Here is a 21,561-nt window from a genome sequence, read left to right as displayed (position 1 = left end):
TCTATTAAGATGACTACTTTTATACTTGATTAAACAGTTGTGCCTTATTCTCTTAACTGATTTGTATAAGTTGGAACATCATCGCATCCTTGGTATGAAACCACCTTGTTCATGTTTAATAATCATTTAATGTGATATTAACTTTATTTCCTAGCTTTTTTTTTTTACTATGTTTTTCAAGACAGGGTTTCTCTGTGTAGTTTGACTGTTCTGGAATTCACTCTGTAGACCAGGCTGGCCTTGAACTCCCAGAGATCCACCTGTCTCTGCCTCCAGAGTGCTGGAATTAAAGGCATATGCCACCACTGCCTGGCAAAATTGATGATTTTTTTCCTTTGTTTTTTTTTTCAAGACAGTGTTTCTTGGTAGCTTTGGAGCCTGTCATGGAACTTGGTCTGCAGATCAGATTGATCTCAAACTCCCAGAGATCCACCTGCCTCTGCCTCCCCAGTGCTGGGAGGGTTAAAGGTTTGCGCCGCCACCATCTGGCTTTCCTAGCATTTTACTGAGGATTTTTATATTTGTCTCAAAGATATTTGTCTGTAATTTATTATTGTATTAGTTTATTAATTTATTTATTGTTGCATCCTTATTTTGTGTCTAGTATTTTGATATATAATCCTGCTTTCAAAATATTGCCTATGGCATGTGAATTTCATTTATATTTGTTTTAATATCCATTTTTTTCTTCTCTAATTTTATTTATTTGGATTCTACTTCTTTTTAACAAGTCTGCTGAGAAAGTGACTATTTTGAGTCTCTTTTAAAAGAACAATTTTGCTTCATTGATTTTTGTATTGATCTTTTGGTCTCAATTTCATTTACTTCAGGTCTTACCTTTATTAATTCTTTCCATCTTAATTTTTGTATGATTCATTCTTGTTTTTTAGGTTATTTATTTGATACTTCTATTTTAATGTAGGTGGTAGGTATTCATAGCTATAAAATTTTCTCTTCACACTATTCTCACTGCAGACCATGGGTTATATGGCGTGTTGTCTTTTCTTCTTCACTTGATTCTCTGAATCCTTAAATTGGTTCTCTGACTTCTTTCATAAACCCAGTGTACATTCAAACATTTATTTGATCATTGTGTGTTTGTATGCCTTCTATAGTTTCTCTTGCTGCGAATTGCTAGGTTCAGTTATGATCTAGGAAGATTAGGAAAATATTTGGATTGTTTTGTTAGGATTATTTTTGGCCTTGAATATCTGTTTTGAGGAAGGTCCCTGTCATACTTTAAAAGGTGTGTACTCTACTGTTTGCTAGACTATTCTACTGATGCTTAGTAAGGCCATTGGATCTGCATTGTGGCTTAATTGGGGTGTTGTGTTGTTGTTTTGCCCTAATGTTGTGTCTTTTGTTTAAATGAGTGTTGAAATCACCCACTTTCACTGTCTTGGGGTTTTTTTTTCCTTATTTCTTGCACTGTTCATTTTGTAAAATTGGTATTCTGCTATTCAGAGTAGACACAGATCCGACCTAAATGCCCATCAATAGATGAGTGGATAAAGGAAATGCAGTGACTACACCAGGGGAGTTTGTTCAACCACAGAGAATGAAATTATGTCATTTTAATGAAACTGGATAGGTTTGGACACCAGCATACTAAGCAAAATTAGCAAAACTCAGAAGGTAAAATGTTTTTCCTCTTGTATGCAGAGCCTATGCTGAGCAGACACACACATACACACACACACAAATATAAACATATATACGGCATGAAAGTAGGAGATAAAGTATTATAAAAGGAAGGGAAAGTATTGGGTAAGGGGTGGAAGGAAAGACAATATTACATGTTTCTCTCATATTCACAGTCTGTGTGTGTGTGTGTGTGTGTGTGCATGTGTGTGTGTGATGAAAGCAGAAGCATCCTATCTAGAGAGAAGGGATCAGCAGGGGGCCATAGTACAATGAAGGGATAAATAGCAACATACAATTGTATATATAGCACAAAACCCATTATTTTATATATTAACTTAAAAATTTCAAAGAGGTTAGTCTTCAAATATTTGACTAAGTCATTACATCTTTTGATAGATTATTGTCAAAAGCTAGCTTTAACAAAATGCATACATTTCCAGGGTAGGAGCATGAGGAAAAGGAACAGAGATAGAAGAGAAATAAGGACAGCACCAGGAGGGACATAGTGTGAATACTGAATCGTGAATTCACCTGCATTTATTTTCCATATGCTTTTATACCCCAATACCAAAGGGGGGAAGAAGACAAAAGACTGCTTTAACCTGACACAAAGGACACCCAGAACAGTCACTTGCTTTAATACTTGAGACGTCCAGCCATCATTTCCTAAGTAAAGTATTTGATGTTTGGGGCAGGAATATGCAATGAAACCCATCCTAGACCAAGTATCTGTGGGCAACCACTCCCTGTGTCAAATCTCCTATTTTAAAAGAAGGAGCACAGGAGTATGCTTGAATTCTCTGACCTTTGGTCAGGGTGGAGTGGATCCACCTCTATGGCCACGGTAATGCCCAAAACACCAAGCAACCACACCCTAGGTCAGGATCTCTTGTTTTGTAGCCACACCTGTTGTCAACAACTTTGAAAGAGCGAAAGTAGGCTCCAACTCTCCGACCTTCAGACGAGGTGGACAGGCTCACTCTGTGTGTGTCCTGACAGATTATCAGTTTGAATTGATTTTTTTTGTTACCTACCGGTTTCGGTTTGGGTTCTCATTTCATTGGCTGTGGCTTAGTTCTTCTTAGCTTTGGATTTCATTTCTATCTTCTGTCCTTTCACACCAAGACCGTGTGTATCCCTCCATGGAGGATTCCTGCAACAAATAGTTTACTTCTTTCAAAGGAAAAAATAAACAATCTGCATCGGGTTATTATTAAGTCGTAGACTCCGATTTCTGTCATTGTGCTGCTGTAGAAATCACATTTGATTCTCTCCCAATTCTCACTTGTTTATATACTCTTCTAGTGAGATTTCTTCTTTCCGTATTAGCTCTTGTGATTGCATTTGTCTTGTTTTGTCTTTTGTGAGCAGAATTCATTTAAGTATCGTGTTAGTTAATTTTCTTGTTGATATGACAGTGTCGTTAAGGAGAAGGTTTTGTTTTGGCCCGCAGTTTGGGGGCGTTGTCCCCTATGATGTGGAGGTCACAGTAGCAGGAGTAGGAGGCAGTGGGTCACACTGCAGGGGGAGTCGGGAAGCAGAGGGAAGTGAACATTTCCCCTTCTCCTTGTCATTCAGTTCCAGACCAGACCCCACGATACTACGCCACTCACTTTTGTGGTAGATCAATGCTCTGTCTTTTATTAAACCTTTCCAGAAACATCCTCATAGAGACAGGTGTAAATGTGTGATGACTCAGAATCCAGTCAAGGTCCCAATGAAGATTAATTGCCCCAAGTGCCTTCAGCCATGATGGTTATGATTCCCTTTCAGTTTTAAGTATTCTGGATAATATTTCTTCTTTGAATCTGAAAGATAATTGTGCTGGATATAGTAATCTACAGTGACATTTGTTTTCTTTCAGCACTTGAAAAATATTATTCCATGCCATCTGGCCTTTGGTTTCCCCTAAGCAATGTGCTGTCACTACGATGACTTTGCTAGTTTATTAGTAACATGGCGTGTTTCTCTTGCAGCGCTCAGTAATCATCATTTTTTTTTTCCTGTTCTTTCAGTAACTTTTACTTCATGTGCGACGAGGACAGTTCTTTTCTGCTCATTGCACAGGGTTGTAGTGGGTTTCGTCCCTAAAGCTAGCCTGCTGTGCAGGGGGTGGGTCACTTGCAAACCAAACTCCCTTCCTGAATCTCCAGCTTAGAGAAACAGTGGGCTTCTCCTGTAGCCAGGACGTGGGTCTGCTATTAGCTTTTAGAGTTCTTTCAGATCTTGGGCTGCACCTGCATCTCCACTTATATCTGCCTAGCCCTCAGCTGCAGTCTGGCCTGTTTTTCCCGTGCCTGGCACATCGTTTTGGTTCTTTTCTCCCGCCTGGAATCTTCTCATCCGCCTAGTGAATTCTCACCCGTCTTTCAAGACTGATCGTTGCCTCCTCTTGGAATCTAGCCCATGACCTAACCGAAAGTTTTCCTCCAGCCGGATAAATGCCATTCTTTGTGCGCCTCCCTTTGTGTTTATGGAAGGGTACTTGAATCGTTTATGAGTCGGTCACCTGGCACACAAGACAGAGTTTCCATTGCTTATGCCTACATTTCCTCAAATGCGGCAGGAACGCCAGCTCCTGACAACAGATTTCATGTGTATTTGTTCAATAGTTGAATGATCATAGTACCCATATTACAGCGTACACCTACGTACAGAAAGGGTGAGAATCCCAATAGGCAGCAGTGTCTCACTGTCCTGTTCCCATCTTCTGCGGAGTCAGCCCCCAGCTCAAAGGCAAAGCAGAGCAGCCTTCTCCCAATGCAACCTGAAAGGTCTTGCGAAAATACTCCCTGTCCTGCTGAGACTCCCGATACTAGAAAACGGTAGTAACAGGGGTCCTGGGGTCCTTTGAAAGATCTCAGTTTTAAGGCTTGACGAGGAACAGTCAAAAAAAAAAAAAAAAAAGGCATGAGAACTCAGCCCAGATCTCACCAAGGCCATATTGCTGGGTTACATGGGTCAGTCTTCTAACAATGAGTACCACCTCCTGAGCTTCTGGTGCGCGAGAGCCCTGATACAGCAGTGAAGAGTGGGGATGTTTCCTGCAGTTTCACTAGCATGTCCGAGCCTCTGTTGGGTAGACCACATTTAGATAGGATCCACCAATGACTTCTCCAGAACATTAAGTAAGTCTGTCTCCCCTAAAGCTGGTCTGTTGTAAAGCTCACTCTCATATCTCAAACTTAATTCCAGCTCCTGAAAGAGTTAACAGTAGTAAAATACACCGCTGGGTTCATTATCATTTGTATATTCCAAAATGACTTAGGTACATGTTCTGCGAAGTAGATGCTGCTGCCTATAGCTCACCCATGAGCCCAGCAGATCTTTCCCGTCTTCCTGCCACCTCCCCTTGGCTGGTTTAAAAGGACAGAGCTTTCTCATCATCTGATAATAGTGTAGGGGTAGAGAACATAAAGGGGTGGGGGTGGGGGTAGAAGCCCAAAGCTGCAGACTTGCTCACACCACCCATTGTTGTGTTCACCTCCATCCCTAAAGGAGAAAGAGCAGCTTCCTGAAGAAGCCTCTCCTCTTGGCCGCCATGCCCAGACTGGCCAGTCTTTCATTTGTTAATTCAGCTGCTGTCTACTAGTGCCTGGCAGGGGCTGGGTGCTGACTGGTGATAATGGGAAGGACAGATGGGTCTGCTGGCGAGGATCTCCCGCCTGGTTCCTCTGGGCTTTGGGAAGTAGAAGGTGACAGTGCAGCCCTGCCATGCAGGGAGAGTGCCATGCAGACAGACACACCTCCAGCAGCTGCGCTGGAACTTCACCGGAGCAGCAGTCTGCAAGCCGCTGTTGTCTCCTGAAGGAGATGCCGATGCTTCTCAACCAGTTTGTGTCCACGGTTTTTGAGGGGCCCATGGTAATAACTAGAGCCCCTAGTGTGCTTAGGTAGACACCCCTGCCGTTTACGCGATGCCTTTTGTGGGAAGCCTTATTGGTGATTTTTTTTAATTGCAAGTATACTTTTATATAATCATTGCCATCAAAAGGATTTAATGCAAAATAAATGGAATTATTAGACAAGAAAATAAGCACCCAACAATAACTACCAAAAGTACTTTTCCAAGAGTCTTCCTTCGTGTTCTGTATAAAGAACAGAGAGGTTTTAATTTCTGCATTTTGTTTGTTGACTTCTAATTACACACTTCTGCCATACACCATTCTGCCAATCGGTGATCCGTGTTACAGTCCTGAGGGTGGGTCTAACTCACTACCCCTACTTGCTGCAACAGACTTTGGGCAGGGACATTAGCATCAGAGGTTCCTCTCTCTGAAACCCTATCTGGATTGGCTGCCTTCTGCAGAACCCCCTTTGTGTGGCCCAGCAAGGCCTCTGCCAGTCTGTCTGCCCACTGGAGATAGATGTGATTTAGTCATGTGACTAAAGGGAGCCATTTATTCAGTTCAATTATGTCTCACACTTTACTAGATAAAATTCAGGTAAGAGATGTGAAGCCAACTACCACACCCACTCCAGGTTATAGTCCTGTAACAATTAAAGATAATTTATTTTAAGAGTTGAAAGTTAAGCTGAAGGTGGAATTGGAAGAAGAAACCTCCCTGTGTGTTTGTTGATCAGTGTGTTCTGTTTGCTCTCTCATAGTCTGCAGACCCTCTCTCTATCTCTCACTCTAGCGATGACAGGAAAGTTGGCACATAAACGTCATACCATTTTACCGCCATGTTGAAGATCCCAGACCACATGGCTTGTCTGTTTGTTTATGTAATACTAGATCAAAGCCGGGGCTTCAAGGTTATTAGGAATAGGATGGGGCTGTGATTTGGGGAAGAAATCTAAAGCACTACTCGAGGGGTGATTATTATCATCAAAGAAGTGACTTCGGAGGCTGGAGAGATGGCTCAGGTGTTAAGAGCACTGCTGTTAACTGGCTGTTCTCCCTGGCTGAAGTCACTGAGTTCAGTTCCCAGCACCCACATGGCACCTCACTACTCTCCATAACTCCAGTTCCAGTGCGTCTGATGCCCTCTTTGGACCTATACGGGCACTAGGTGAGGACGTGTTGCACAGATTAATGTACAGGCAAAACACTCAGACACATAAAATAAACCAGTCTGAAACACAGTTAATTCAGCTGTACTAGAATAGATCACTGAGAAACTGAGAAGCGGGCGTCCTTCTCGAGGCGGTGCCACAATTCAGCGAAGGCTGAGCTCTCTGGCGGGAGGCTGGCCACAGGTGTAAGGCAGCTTCTGCCCGGAAGGCTGTGGCCACACACTGAGAGCAGAGTCCTTCTGGCTTCCCTGGGCTTTGTCCGGATGCCAGATGGCATTGCCTCAGTCGGCTGCATTGCCTGTAATTTAGGTAGCATTCTTCATATCAGTATATTTGCTGTCTCATTAATTTTAACTTATCCAAAGCTTTTCCTGGCCCAGAAGGCTGAAGCTGAAGCTGTGTGTGGAAAATCCTCCCGGTAAAACACCTCAGGGTAAAACGAGAACAAAGATGAAAGTTCCCTGAAGTTAAACACCGCTCTCCATTTTCCTGTGACACACGGGTGCTTGCTAGGTGCCTTTCTGCACCTCGTAGGATTTGACAAGGTTGGAAGGACAGCTCTTAAGCTTTATTTCTTGTTTTTGGTTTTAGTCAAATGATTATATACGCTGGAAGAGATGACTGGTTTTTCAGTCTTTTGGAGAGACTAGATTGGTCAGCAGTTTCTCTGGTTTGAAGGAGGAGCACTTGCCTGGGAGTCTTCCCTTTCAATGATTATAACATTGTTATTTCGAGCCCTGGCTGGGGTGTGTGTGTGTGTGTGTGTGTGTGTGTGTTTATACTATTACTTGTTAGAAGACAGAGTAAGGGGTTTTATTGTAATATTTTCACATATGTGTCATTATAATTTATTTTAGTTCATCTGATTCATCTCGCTTTATGCCTTATGCGTGCATAGTCCTGTTAGCATTCCCAGAAGTGTGCTCATGGTGTCAAACTCCAAGCTCAGAATTCAGTCTTCTAGCATAATTAGATAAGCACATTCACTTGACATCGGAGAGCTGAGAAAGCTTTTCTTCGGGCCTCTGGAAATCAAATTTGGATAGATCCCTATGTTGTATCCCTTCTACCTTTCACGATGTAGTCATTTCCCGGTCTTCTTTGTTTAATTCTGCTCAAACTTATGACCTGCACTTCGAAAATCCTGAGTGCAAGAGAACCGAGGTTTCTGCAGCTGGCACATTTGGGAGAGACTTTGAAGGGTGGACGAATGTGTTCAGGCTCTTTGTATAACTGTCTAGATAGGTTCTACCCTTTCGCTGTAGGAGCCAAAGGAAAGCCGTGCATGTGCCCTTTCATGAAGAAGTGCCATTGGTTCCTTAACAAAGACAATAGAAGATTGGCATTAGAATTTAACTTGAAAGAACCTGGCAAATATGCATTTGAAATGTGGTCTGTTAAGGAAACATGAATTGGAACAATACATGTATTAGAACAGCCCAGAGTAAAGACTCGCCATGCTAAATGCTGGTGAATGGGTGGCTGTAATAGTAAAAGTAAAATGTTGCAGATCCTAAGTGGCTGCAGCGGACAGGAGGCCATGAGACCATGCTGTAGGTCCCCCAGGTGGCAGCAGGCAGTGGGTCCTGAGACCACAGCAGACCGTGAAGTCAGCTGGGTACCAGGCAGAAAGCTGCATGGCAGGTGAGAGACCAAGAGGGATAGATAGGCATGCTATGCCAAGTAAAGTTGGATATTTATTTAGTGGGTTATAGAGGAGAAAAGGAAAAGGGAAGAGCAGAGAGAAAGAGAGAGAAACAGAAGGGGAAGAGGGGAGAAGTGGTGAAAAAGGAGAGACAGAAGCTGCCTCTTTGAGACAGACAGACAGACAGACAGAAAATGGAAGAGACTCAGGCTGGAAGCTGAAGATCAGCTTGCCTAGGTGGAGGGGGAGTGGGCGTGGCTTGTCTCTTAAAGGGACAGGACAGACCATTACAGTGTTAAATATCTAGAACCAGAAACTCACACACTGCCAGTTGTAGTTTTCAGATAAGTCAGGTGAGCATGCTTTCCCAGTTGTGGGTACCTATCCAGGCACAAAGAAAGATAGGCATGGGGTGGAGCTGGGTGGTGTCCCTGGACTTGTGACAGATATTTGTGATCTCAGACTGTGGCAAGTGCAATAGGGGCAATCAAAGGTTCAAGGCCTGCCTGGACCACATAGTGATCCCTGTTTCTAGAACAACAAACGGGGGGAAAATCATCTGTTCCAAAATTCCTTTGTGGAAATAAGTAAAAGCTTTGTTTTTCATAGTAGCGAAATTTGTAAACAGTTCAGCTCATCCTGGAGGCAAATACATAAACAAACCATACTCATGCTCTGGAATACTGCTTAGAAATAGAAAGAAACTATTGTTCATGTTACAGCAGAGGGTGGATTTCAAAAATAGGAGGTGTGAGAGAGGCCGGACAGAGGGATCCTGCTTATATACAATCCTAGAAAATGAAAGCTAACGTACAGCAATGTAAAACTCAGCAGTGTTTTCCTGAGCAAAGCCGTGGGAGGATAGGCGGGGCCGCGGGGCAGGGGAGGAGTTACCCAGGGCACAGGGTTGCCTGTAAGCTTGTAAGAGTGGTGAATGATACCCGTGAGCTCATGTTCTCCATTTTGGTAGTGGTTTCATGAGTGTGCCCACAAATTCAGAACTCACATTTCTTGCCTGAAGCAGGTACAGTTTATAGTAGAGCAGCTGCACTTCACTGCGGCTGCGTGAGACGCACAGACGTCCTTAGCTCTTAGCTTTGTACACTTGTAACAGAAATGGTATTAGGTAGCCCTGGTGAGAACCTAGAAAAAGCTACCTTCCTCTCTTCAAAAGTGTGCCCTCAGAGTTTTACCTAAAATTTAGAGGTTTCTAAGGCTAAAAGCACAGACTAAGATACCTACAGAATTCTTCATAGTCTAGGAATCAAAGGCCAATTTACTACGTGCGTCTTCCAAGAAGATCCCCGTTGTTTGTCTAAGCAGGTGATTGAATTCTTATGTTGGATGAATGTTTGTTATTCTTGGCAAGGGTGGCTTAGTGATCCTCTTACACACTGTGCTTTTATTTTTATACTTTTTACTTTTTCATCTTAATTCTGGAGAGAAATTTAACTATAAGTATATTGGTCTATCACTACCATTAGCAAAATGAGGTTAGAGCGATATTGATTATACAGTTTCATTGCTCTGAAAACGAGCAATAATAACATAATGATTATTGGACACTTCTATTACCATTGTTGTCAGCCAGTTCATAAAATTTTACCTTCAACACATTAAACAAAATTCAGGATCAAAATACCAATCTCACAGTTGTATTTTGAAAGGGCAGATTCAATACCAGGCAGTTTTGATTCATCAAATGATTTCAGATTTTCATGTGCTGCCCAAATAATACTAACTGGAATTTACCTGCATCTTAGGGAGAATCAAGGGTGTATGCCTCTGTTCCTACAATGTCCCGTTAATTTCATCCTTCTTACTTGTAAATAATAAGGTACTCAAGTATGACATACTGCTTCTACAAGCTGATGCTTATAGTATTTTTGTAAAAATCCTTGAATTTCGTAGAAGCGCCGCATTTTCTCACCAGGATTTTATTTTAATGAAATAAAGAGGCAGGTGGAGCTCTGTGAGCTCTAGGCCAGCCTGATCTACAAGAGCTAGTTCCAGGACAGGCTCCAAAGCTACACAGAGAAACCCTATCACGAAAAGCCAAAAAAAAAAAAAAAAAAAAAAAAGCCAAACAAAACAAAAAAACCCACATAGGTTAGTGTTAGTATGTAATAACCTGATAGTTATCTGGGATGAGCCAAGAGTTCATGCATTTTCATTTGCTTTGGGAAACAAATGGAATATGGTTCAGGAGACAGATTTGTAGAAATTCTTCTTAAACAAATTTGTAGAAATTCTTTTAAAATAGGAAGAAGGAAGAATTCTATCTGAAGCTCTTAGCCTGGGGTTATTCAGATTCTTGTAGTCCTGTCTAAACTTGCATGTACATGATTCTGGGGAGAAAGCCTGCGTTGTGCTTACTCAGTGTGGCTCAGTGCTAGGATCTCAAAGATCCATTTGTTGGTTTGTTGCTTTCATGTGCAATACAAATGGGTGTTCACTATCAGGCAATGGGAAGATAGCAGGAAACAAGACATTGCCTTTAAAAAACTCATTCTGAGATTTTTGACCCATATATGAGGTTGTGTACATCCAAAAATAACAATCCATAAATAGGTAGCATGCCTGGCATTGATCAGTGACATGGGAAGGAAAAAAGTATCCTGGGTAAAGAGATAGAAAGTGACTGTTTGGGTGAGGGAGTGCAATAGCACGGCTAGGGGAACTTGTGCAGAAGTTAGAAGAGAGGGAGTCAGCCCGGGGAAGGTCTTTTACTCATGGTCGAGACAGTGACAGGTTCAGGGGTTCTTGTGGGATCCTTCTCTGAATGCTTGAAGTCAATATGGAGGCTGTTGTGAGCAGGCAGGCACCGAGAGTCGGGGGGAGTGAGGGATAAGGTCAGGGCTACAGCTGGAGGCCTGGACACGTGAGCTGTGCCGAATTTGCAGGGGCCATGCTTGATCCTGACCTGGAAAGCTATCACCGGGTCTTAAGCAGTAAAGTGGCAGCAGTTGGTACATAGTAACGGCTGTAGCTGACAGCCAGCAGAGGCTGGCTTCTAGGGTTGAAGCAGGCTGCAGCGAGACCATCAGCTGGCGGACAGGTAGTAAGGGGTGTAGCAGTGGGGGTAAGAATTCATAGTGTTCTGTGTACAGATAAGTTTCTAAAATACATCTTTCAGAAAAAGTAAGCGTGTGTCTAGGTTACCAAGGAGTTTTAATTCACCAAGGACATTAGCCAAGTGCAGGTGATTTCATCAAGTGCCAATGGTAAAGACTAGAGCAGAGGAGAGTGGAGTTGGGGCGCCATTCCTGGCGAGATTCAGACTAGGAAGTGGCAAAAGTGATGCAGGAAAGTTGAGTAGAAGTCAGACCTCAGTAAGAGTCCAGACTCCGCTGAGATGACATTATCCAAGTAGGCAGCACATTCTCATTCGGGACCCAGATTCCCACCTACATAATGAGAGTGGAAAAAACCACAGTGAACAGTAAAGACCGAAGGCAAGCCAGCTACTACACCCGACACCAGACACCCGCAGCTGCCCAGGGCAGGAAGCACAGATGTGTTGAAGCAGTGAATTCCTGGAAGCACTCGAGCCCACAGGGGCAGAGTGAACTCATTTCAGGGAGTTCACCCAGCTCTGAGAAAGTGGCTGGGTTTGAACCCGGGCATTCTAGCTGGGAAATTTAGATTTGTGCACACTGTTCTTCAGTGCGTCCCATGAAGTGAAGAACCTGGAAAGGCAGGGAAAGTACTGAGCTGGATCTCTTACTTCTCCTGGACCTGGAATACAGCGGCCATTGTCTTCACATTCGTTTTAGAGGAGCACCCAAACCCCCCCCCTTTCTCCTTAGAGCTGGGGTTACCTGCCCTCCTTTTGCCACCTCTTGCTATTTTTTTTTTTTTTTGCATCGGCTCGGAGATGCGGGATGTCTCTTGAATAAATCATCAGATTGAAGTTGTCACCTTGTCAGGTGTCCCAAGATCATGCTTGTCTTAAGTCTTAGTCACGGCCATCGCTGATCACTGGCCCTCTTGCTCCCAAAGCTTTTGCCTAGTACTTGGCCAAGTTAAATTAACTCACCCTCACAGAAACATCTAAACTGCATGAGACTGATATCAAATACTCTGTTTTCCTGGGGGAGCAGTGCACCTCTTGACTGATTGTTCAGAATGCAATCACAGGCTCTGAAATAGTTCGTAAGTCACCATTAATTCTTTAACTATGAAAATATGGAAAATTTGGGAGCACAAGGCAGTCCTAGAGAGAACTATCTGGAGAAGGCCTGGATTCATTTACCAAAGTATATGTACTTGGTCACCTGGATACCGACAGGCTGCCCGGACAGTCTTATTTCCCTCTCTGTTTAGATTCAGGGTCATAATGAACATGGTTTTCACGTTGGGCCATTAATGATGTCATTGCAGTCTCATGAGTCACCGTGCTTGCTATACCTTATGGCACGTGTTACAAAAGGGAATGGAAATACAAACTTAGTCTTGGCGGACCCCCAGCCTAAAGCGTGAAGCCAAAGAAAGGAGCAAAGGAGGTTTAAAGGGTACAGCCCTTGGGTCTCAGTGTGTCCCTGTTTTCCCCAGGCATAGCGAAGTTCTTGGGACTGAGTTCAGTGTCCTGGAGAGGAACTGGGAGGTAAACTCAACGAAGAGAATAGTTCGCATCAAAGCCAGAGGCCTGAGTTTTATCTTAGGAAGTTCGGAGGGACTTAAATTTAGTTCTTGGCTGAGGAAAGGGGCTTTGGAAGCAAGTCTTGGGAAACTATAGAGTCCCTCAAAGCAGCAGGTTCGGTGTTCTCTGACACGGGCGAGCAGCCCCCAAATCACAGACAGCCAGCCCGGCTCTTCCTTCTCCACTCACGTTCCAGGTAAGGAGCGTTTTTATTTTTGAAATCCAGGTGCACAGTCAGGAGAAGGGAGCAAACAGTGACACCCATCTTTTTAATGAGTATTGCTGCTGGAAGAGAAATTAGCATCACCCTGGATTTTCTGTGATGTCAGTTAAATGAAGGTGTTTTATAGCGCTTTACAACAAATTAGAATCAACTAAATTGGAAATAAGCCTAGCAGCTGGGTTAAGTAATCAGGTAAGTGGCCAGTTTTGCTATTTTTGCTCTGAGCTGAAGACAGAATTTGAATTTCTAATGTCCCAGAGGAATGGGATTCACACGTGGGGGGCCTGGGTCCTAGGGCGATGGTTTCAAGTGCTGGCGGGCAGCGCATGCCCGCTTTGGAGCCAGTACACAACCTGCTAGCCACTCCCCTGGAAGCTGGCCCTCATGCACGGGTTTGTACAGCGGAGGCCTATGCGTTAGTGCAGGACACAGAGCCGTGTGTTTGGCTGAGCATTAGAGAGCAGTCTGGAAATAGATGTCACAGAACAAAGCAGCAAATCATCCACATTAGCCAAGAGAGCCTGGTGAAAGGACCCGAATCCCTGCGACAACTTTACAGCCACTCGTGATATCACCCAAATCAGTGCGGCTATTAGAACATCTTTATGTCTTAAGAACACAAGCTTCCCTCTCTGCAGTTTGCGTATAGTCAGAGTGTCCTGACACAGTAAACACTGCCTTTCTTTGGTTGGCGGTGGCTTGGAGCAGGAAATCTCTCTCTGTGAGCCAGTAGTTCTTAGGCAAATGACTGATGATTTTCGCATCTAGAATCTGTTTATGAAACGCAGTGAGGCCAGCCTCATGGGTGTCAGGGGCCTGGGCTTTGTCCAGTAGGTGTGTACTTGGGTCCGATCACCGGTGCTAACAGAAGAAAAAAGAAAAGAGGGGTGTGGGGAAGGGGGGAGTGGGCGTGAGTAAAAATGAAACCTCATTGCTCAGAATGGAACTAGCGAGAAGGCAATAAGTGCCAATAAAATTGTGCTTATAATTGTGATTTATAAAGAGAAATAGGCCATATCAAGTCAGTCATGTTCATTTTTCCCTCCTTTTTAGCTAACAGATTAAATGAAATCTGTCTGCAGAAAATCCTCATATCTGGGTTGATTCCTGTGTCGACCGCAAAGAAAAACAAAATTTTCATGTTTCCTTCGGTGTTTTGCCTGAAACTCGTACTGTGCTTCTGTGTCTTCTCAAAGTCTTAGCTTTCAAAAAATTCGGAAAATTTTCAGATATCCAGCAGCTGAATCAACTGATAGTTTTTCTCATGACATAAAAATGACAGATAGGACCCCCGCCCCTGTTGCTTTGGTGTTTGTTCTGCTAGGAACCTCTTTCCAAAGGCTCCAACTTGACTCTCGGCAGTTTGTCCTCGAGGTTTGGGTGTAAAAAGGCAGCTTTCAGTTTTCATCCTCTCCATTTTTGGTCATTCTGCTCCTAAGTTCGATGGGCAGCTGGGCAGCTGGGAGAAAGCCTGCCCTCTCCCACAGATATCCCAGAGCTCTTAGGGACTGGGACCGACCTCTGCTGGATCAGTTAACACTGAGATTAGATCTTCAGCACCTAGCTCTGCCTCCCTCCGTGCGTTGACCCTGGTCCACTAACTCAGGTGTTCAAGGTGACACGTCACCATAGAGACGGATCACTGTGCCCTGCAAGCACAACGACCTGCCTGAGTTGGAAAGGTCATCTGCCGTGGTGGGCAGCGTGATAAAAAACGGGTGCAGAGACTTGAGTGGATTTATAGGCCAAGAGCTTCAAGCTGCTGACTGCTTGTTTCCCAGAGACGTTTATAACAAGCCCCTCCTCTTCCGCACCGCCCTCTCCCGGCTAATAATTTTCTTAGTAATGAGTTTTTAGAAAAAGCAACCGGTTGAGGCTCAGGAGCTGCTATCAGTTTTACTTTCCATTAGAAAGTAATTTCAAATTTTATTACAGGAAATGCAGGGTTGATGTACAGTGATTAATCCAGATGCTCATAGATAGGCGGTGACAGAAATGATATAAATGGGCTTGGAAAGTGTCTGTATGAAAGTAATTTGGTCATTTATGTGGACTTTGTAATGCCTGTGAAAGAAATGATTTTGCAGTTTATTGCATCATTAGTCAAATTTTCCAAATCATTGATGTGAAAATCCAGAGTTATTAGAAGTAACTTGGACACTGTTTCTCTGTGTTTATATTTTGCAGTGGCTGCTAATTTACAGAAGATTGTAGATGACCCCAAAGCTTTAAAAACATTGACATTTAAGTTGGTAAGTGGGAAGGTGGGAATGGAAGTAATGTTTTTGTCATGCTGATACCCATGAAGAAAATCACATCATTTCATACCTATAATTTTGTTGCTGCTAGATTTGGGGAGAATCACATTTTGTATTCATTAGTTGCCTCTGCCACATTGAGAACGATTTTCTGGCCATGACTGGAAACCCTTGCTTCGTGAATATAGGTCATTCGTCTCTCATCATACCATTGACTGTGAGTGACCCTTTGAGACTCTCAAAGCCTGTGGGTACCATTTTGCCCCAGAATCTCTTTGCATTGCACCCTGACCGTACAAACAAAATTAAGCTGAATTCAAAGCACCCATACAGAAACCTTCCTGGGTGAAAGCAGGCAGTTCCAACCTTTAAAAATAGAGGCTGATCATTGTGTAAATGGTTCAGGTAATTGGCAGCCTTGCAGAACAGCCCACTGAAGGCTAGTGAACAAAGATGCAGCAGTCCACCCCCGCACTGAAATCGTGCCATCGCAGTTTTGTAGAGACTAGATGTCCTAACAGTTTTTATGCAGTAGCACATTTTAAATCTAAGTCCAGGTGGCTGCAGGAGATGGAAGCATTCTGGGGTGGCTGTGAGCAAGAGTGTATGTAGGAAGTCGAGATCATCAAGACTGATACATCTCCAAGAAATTTTAGCAAGCAGTGTAATTCAGGCAGAATAAATGTACATAAATTAATCTCATCAAGGTCCAGTCAGAATGCCACAAGCAACTTCAGACCTAGAGGACCAACCTGTGACGACGCACAACTAATACTGATGGCCTGCCCTTTTTGTTGTTCCTGGTGAAAATTGAATGGAAATTCTGCATGGCCACAACCGCGTCGTGAATAAATGCGAGCCTGGTGTTAATGAAGGGTCTCTGCCTTGCTTCTCGTCTCATTTCAGAGAGCTAGTATGTGCGATCAAACAAAAGCATAAGGGTGCTCACAGAGTAGGTCTGGTAAGACTAGAACGCTGTGTTCATTAGAGAGCATACACTACCAGACGCAGAACTTGGCTTTAGGGCTGTCTCCTGTCTCACCTCTACGGTGTTTGAAATTCACCTGCAATTTTGTGACTGTCTTTTATTCATACGAGAGCATGTGATGAGAAACTGTACCCAGTGTCAGCATTTCAGCCTCTTCTGAATAGCCTTGACTGGGGTGAGGCACTGTCTGAGGAACGCTTCCTTCATTTTGGATGTCTGGACAGAGAGAGTCACTTGAAACTTTCGCGCCAACCCATCCCCACCACGTGCGAACTTCCTGCCTATAAAACAGCAGTGACAGCATCCCTCAGGACAGGTGTCGTCGGAACAACAGGGGCAGCTGTGCTTTCCCATTCCTCTGGAGAGCTCTTGGGCTTTCTGGAGTCTTTGTTCTCTCTCACATGCTCAGCGCCTCAGGAAGAGACACTGCTCTGCTTCCGAGGCCTTTCTTCCGGACAGCAGTTCCTCAGTGCCGGGGTCTGCATGCAGAACGGCAGCTCTCGCCAGAGGAACCTTTCTGTAGTTCCAGAGTGCTGTGGGGATGTGAGTGGCTCCCTTCCCTCCTCTTCTTAAACCCTCATCCCTGATCATCCCAGAACCCTTCTCCAATCTCATGCCCCGTGCACCGGCCACACTTCCCTCTGCTGGCCCAATTCTTTTCACTTTGGAAGTCTGAGGCCTGGATCACATAGTAGATGTTACAGACTCAACTGTGGTCTAGCTCAGAGCCCATGTTTAAAATACCGTGTTCCCTTTCAGAGACCGCCTCCAAGCCCGTGCTTTCATGGATTTCTCTGCAGATTCTTCTTCTGTATGTCTGGAAATGTTTGCTTTGCTTGAGATGGACTCTGTACCTTCAAGACTGAGCAGTGCTGCACAGAAGTGTCCTGGAAGCAAATCCCCTGCCTCAGATAGACAGGAAGCAGTGTGGGTACTTTCAAAAAATAGAAAGTGATAGTGTTTCTTCCAGCCATAGCTAAATCAAACCAATCTCAAAAATGACCTTCTGTTCCTGTCTTCGCTCTCTGCCCAGTTCTTGTTAAAGCCTTAGTGCTTTCTTTGTTGTTATCAGCGGCCAGCCAGTTTAAGACCCACTCCACAGAGCTAAGTTGAGCCACGGGTAGCTAGATGAAACTCAAGGATTCAGATGCATTCACCTTCATTCATTAATTTGGCTATTTTATTTGAAGAATAAAAGATGAAAGCCTCTCGGCAGTGGTGTTTCTCGTGGCTGCTGCTGTTGTCCAAGGCCCTTTCATCTCTCTGCTGTTTACCATGATTCCAGTCGTTAGGAGGATGCCAGGGGCTGCGAACTGCCGGGAGAACAGAGGGCTGACCCACCTTGCTTCTTTCCCTTGCTGAACTCATGGGCCCCTGCGGGTCCTTTAAAAAGCCCCCACGCCCAGGTCACCGACCAGGTTCTCTGCTTTAATGGCTTGTGCAGTCCAGACTTGTAGAACGTGGAGGGCACTGCTTCATGTGCAAAATGCCAGCTGGAAGCATTCTTTCCATAGATTGATCAGTTGCATTTTACTCCCACCGTTACCACCACAACTTGGTTCGCCTTCCATTCTTACCCTGTGTTTCTAATCACTTAAGTTGGTGCCTGCCTTTTGTCGTAACATTCAGGAAGTAGAGGCAGGCAGACTTCTGTGAGTTCAAGGTGAATTAGGGGCTACAGTAAGACTCTTATCTCATAAATAATTATAAGCAAACAAACAAATGGCCCTTATCTCATAAAAATGAATGAATGAATGAATGAATGAAGTTTGGTTTTACTTTTGTTCAGTAAGATCTTGAACCTTCTTTGACAGGTATGGCTTCTCCGTTGCCATGGCCTGGGCCAGGGATCAGCTTCTTCTCTTCTTTTAAGGGAGTGCTTCAGCCAGGAGGCCATTTCTGCTTCAGCATTTCAGCCTCCTGTGTCCTTGAGTTCGACACAGCCACACTGCTTTAGAATTGTTATTTTTTTAATTAGCCGCTACCCCACGGTTCCATAATGTGGGTGATTTTTGCTGCTTTCAATGTGGAATTTTAAAAATTGGGTTAGTGAAAATGTGAAATAAGGTATGTTTAACTTGCCTTTGAAAAAATATAAATTGAAGTGCATGTAATTAACATCCAGTTGGCACCCATTTACATGAGCAGTAGAGATCTTGGTTGCTGAAATGTGATGCCATTTTGTACCTCGCAGATAGAGATCTCATAAGCATTTTGATGATTAATCACTAAGGGGTTTATTTCTAGAGGCTCTCAGCTTAGGTCTGCTTGGAGGATGCTTGAGTGCATTTTTTCCTGAGATATAGGTAAAGTGAAGACAGAAACAGAGAAAACTATTGAGAGATTTGAGTTTTTTCCCTTGTTGGAGGAGGACAAGGGACTCGCCTGCTCAGATGGTCCACGTGGCAGCCCCTGTTTCTTGTGGAGGCTGTCCAAATGTCGACCTCAGAGTCGGCATTCAGAAGCATGTTGAGATGGAAACCGCAGGGTACTGGGACAGATGGGACGTGGGTCACAGGTGTCTACTTAACTGTCCAAATGGGAGCTGGAAACTGAGGATGAAGTTTGAGGACCAGGACTTCTTGGGAAACAGGGAGCTTCATAACTCCAAGAAGTACTAAAGTAAAGCATGGTTCTCAGACACCATGTCTCTTTCTAACTTCCCTGGGAGCTCAGAGAATTCCCAAGCTATTCCCAGGCCAGTTGAATCACCACCCGTGGAGGAGAAACTCCCCGCTGATACCCAAACACATCTACCTTTGGGGAAGAAGTTTGGTGCTGAACTGTCCCGTCCCTACACGGCCTGGAAGGCAGGGTGGGCTAGGGAGGAAGTTTTAGGAAGACGACTCTAGGCATGGATGGTAACCTCCTCGCAGCTTTTTGTACTTACCATACACTGCCCTGCAAAGTCCCTGAGCATTTGCATAATTTTTCTTTTGTATGGGAGGCCTAATATCTTCCTTTCTGGTTAATCCTGAGAATTAACTTGATAGGCAGGAGTATGATAGTATGTGCATGTAATCCAGAGCCTCAGGGTAGTCAGGAGAGCTGTGAGTTTAAGGCCAGAGTGGTGCATATCAAGACCCAGATTCTTGTTTTGTTTCAAAGACAGAAATAGTTAAATTAATGAATAATAAGATAAAAGATAAAGGCATACAAATGGAAGTTTTATATAATGCAGGAACTTTCATCAGGAGATGAATACCCCAAGTGTCATTAGAGTTGAACAAAAGCTTGGACAAAAGGCAAGAAAAGCATTTTTTAAAAATGTGACAAGGTGAGGGGGCACAGGCCGGAATGGTGGAGTTGTGGGTAGGAGTGCAGATCTTATAGCTCTGTTCATGCTTTATTACTAATTTGTGCTTAATATTGTATAAATACTCTTAATTCCTCTGCCTTATCACCAAGTCCCAGTGTTCTGTCTTACTGTCCTATTCTGTTGGTGAGTTCTCCATGGAGATTTGTATTTGACATTCTTAAGTCTTCACTTCCAGAAGTTCATAGATTTTGTTTTTATTTTTGCCTGTTTCTACCTCTTTATAGAATTCCATTTTTACTAACACTGATTTTTTTATTTCAATGAGCTGTTTCCTCTTTGATTTTATTACCATATATATGTTTAATATATATGTGTGTTCAAATAATGTGTGTGTGTGTGCCTGTGTGTGTGTATGTTTAATCATTCTTTGAATTCTTAGTCTGGGATTCCATTTACTTTTTGGAAGCCATTACTTTGGGAATAATAATGTTCAGAGAAGTCACATTGCCTTGGGTTGTCATGGTTCTTGTATTTTTGCATTAGAACTTGCACATCTAGAGATAGAATAGGTTAGTTTTGGTTTTTTTAATCACTCTTGTTCTCTCAGTGGAAGCATTTGCAGTGTTCAGACGGAAAGCAGACTTGCTTAACCAGAGTGGTCTGTATGGATTTCTCTTACCATTGGTTTCAACCTCTGTTGCTTCTTGTAGGCACAGGCAGAATACTTTCCACTAAGGAGTCTTAGCCATTGTTGATGAAGGTCAGAGTGTGTTTTCTGTACCTATAGTCCTAGAGTTGTTTTGTTTTTAAAGACAAGGCCTCACTGTATAGCCCTAGTTGGTCTGGAATGATCTTTGGTGAACAGGCTGGCTTTGAACTCAGTATCCCACAGTTGTCTTTAATACTATACTGGCTAGTTTTATATCAACTTGACACAATCTACAATCACTGAAGAGAAGGGAGCCTCAACTGAGAAAATGTCTCAGTAAAGAGGCTGGAGGTAGGCCTGTAGAGTATCTTCTTCAATAGTAATCAATGGGGAAGGGAACCATCTGTTGTTTGTAGAAATGCAGTGGGCAGATGGTCCTGGGTTCTATAAGAAAGCGGGCTGAGCAAACCGTAAGGAGCGAGTCAAGAGGCAGCACCCCTCCATGGCCTCTGCTTCAGCTCCTGTTTCAAGGTTCCTTCCCGGTTTGAATTCTTCTCCCGGACTTAAGCATTGGACTACAATGTGGAAGTGTAAACCAGATTAAACCCTTTCTTTCACTTGCTTTTTGGAAATTGTGTTTCATTGTAGCAATAGAAACGCTTACTGAGACAAAGAGTATCTTTAACTTATAATAGCCTACATGCCAGAGCTTCATATTCTGGGGTAACATGTTCTAACTTCCTTCTTTCTTTAAGTTAACACACAAAGTAGTAGGTTTCGTTATAATATTCTCATACACATGTATCAATACAGTCTCTTTTTTATTAATCACCCTCTGCCACTGCCCACTGCCTTCTCTTTACTCTCATTTATTTCTGTTTTGGTTTCATGTTGGTGTCTCTGTCTGGCATTCTCTCCCACTGCCATGCATGCACGCACACACACACACACACACACACACATACACATATATACATGCATACATACATACATTCACAATGCATACAAGAGAAAGCATGGTGTTTGTCTTTCTTAAATTCGCTATTGTGAATAAAGTTTCAGAGGACTTGGATGTGCAAGTATCTCTATGGTACATTGTCTTGCTGTCATTTGGTATCTACCAGGCGTATTATAGATGGGTAATATGGTAATCCTAAGGCACATATGTTTGAATTCTGAGTTCCCAGTGGGTAGGAGTATTTGAGAAATATGAAATGGTGTAGTCTTGTTGGTG

At 43.5% G+C, this 21,561-nt stretch overlaps 1 protein-coding gene across 4 annotated transcripts in view; it reads left to right on the top strand.

The window, feature by feature from the left end:
* The window catches only part of Stk39 (serine/threonine kinase 39), a 267,625-nt gene that overhangs the window by 240,357 nt on the left and 5,707 nt on the right, over positions 1–21,561 (top strand). For 3 of the 4 annotated variants that reach the window (XM_085681003.2, XM_048426001.3, XM_085681007.2), the window contains exon 17: positions 15,361–15,425. In XM_085681003.2, the coding sequence (XP_085537129.2) occupies positions 15,361–15,425 (65 nt within the window). Of the gene's footprint in view, positions 1–15,360; positions 15,426–16,138; positions 16,306–21,561 lie in introns of those variants that run through there. The other variant, XM_085681004.2, reaches the window with a different exon arrangement.

The sequence above is a fragment of the Myodes glareolus genome, chromosome 21, assembly GCF_982192425.1.
Source record: "Myodes glareolus chromosome 21, mMyoGla1.1, whole genome shotgun sequence".
Taxonomy (NCBI): domain Eukaryota; kingdom Metazoa; phylum Chordata; class Mammalia; order Rodentia; family Cricetidae; genus Myodes; species Myodes glareolus.
This window is presented reverse-complemented; position numbering and strand designations above follow the sequence as displayed.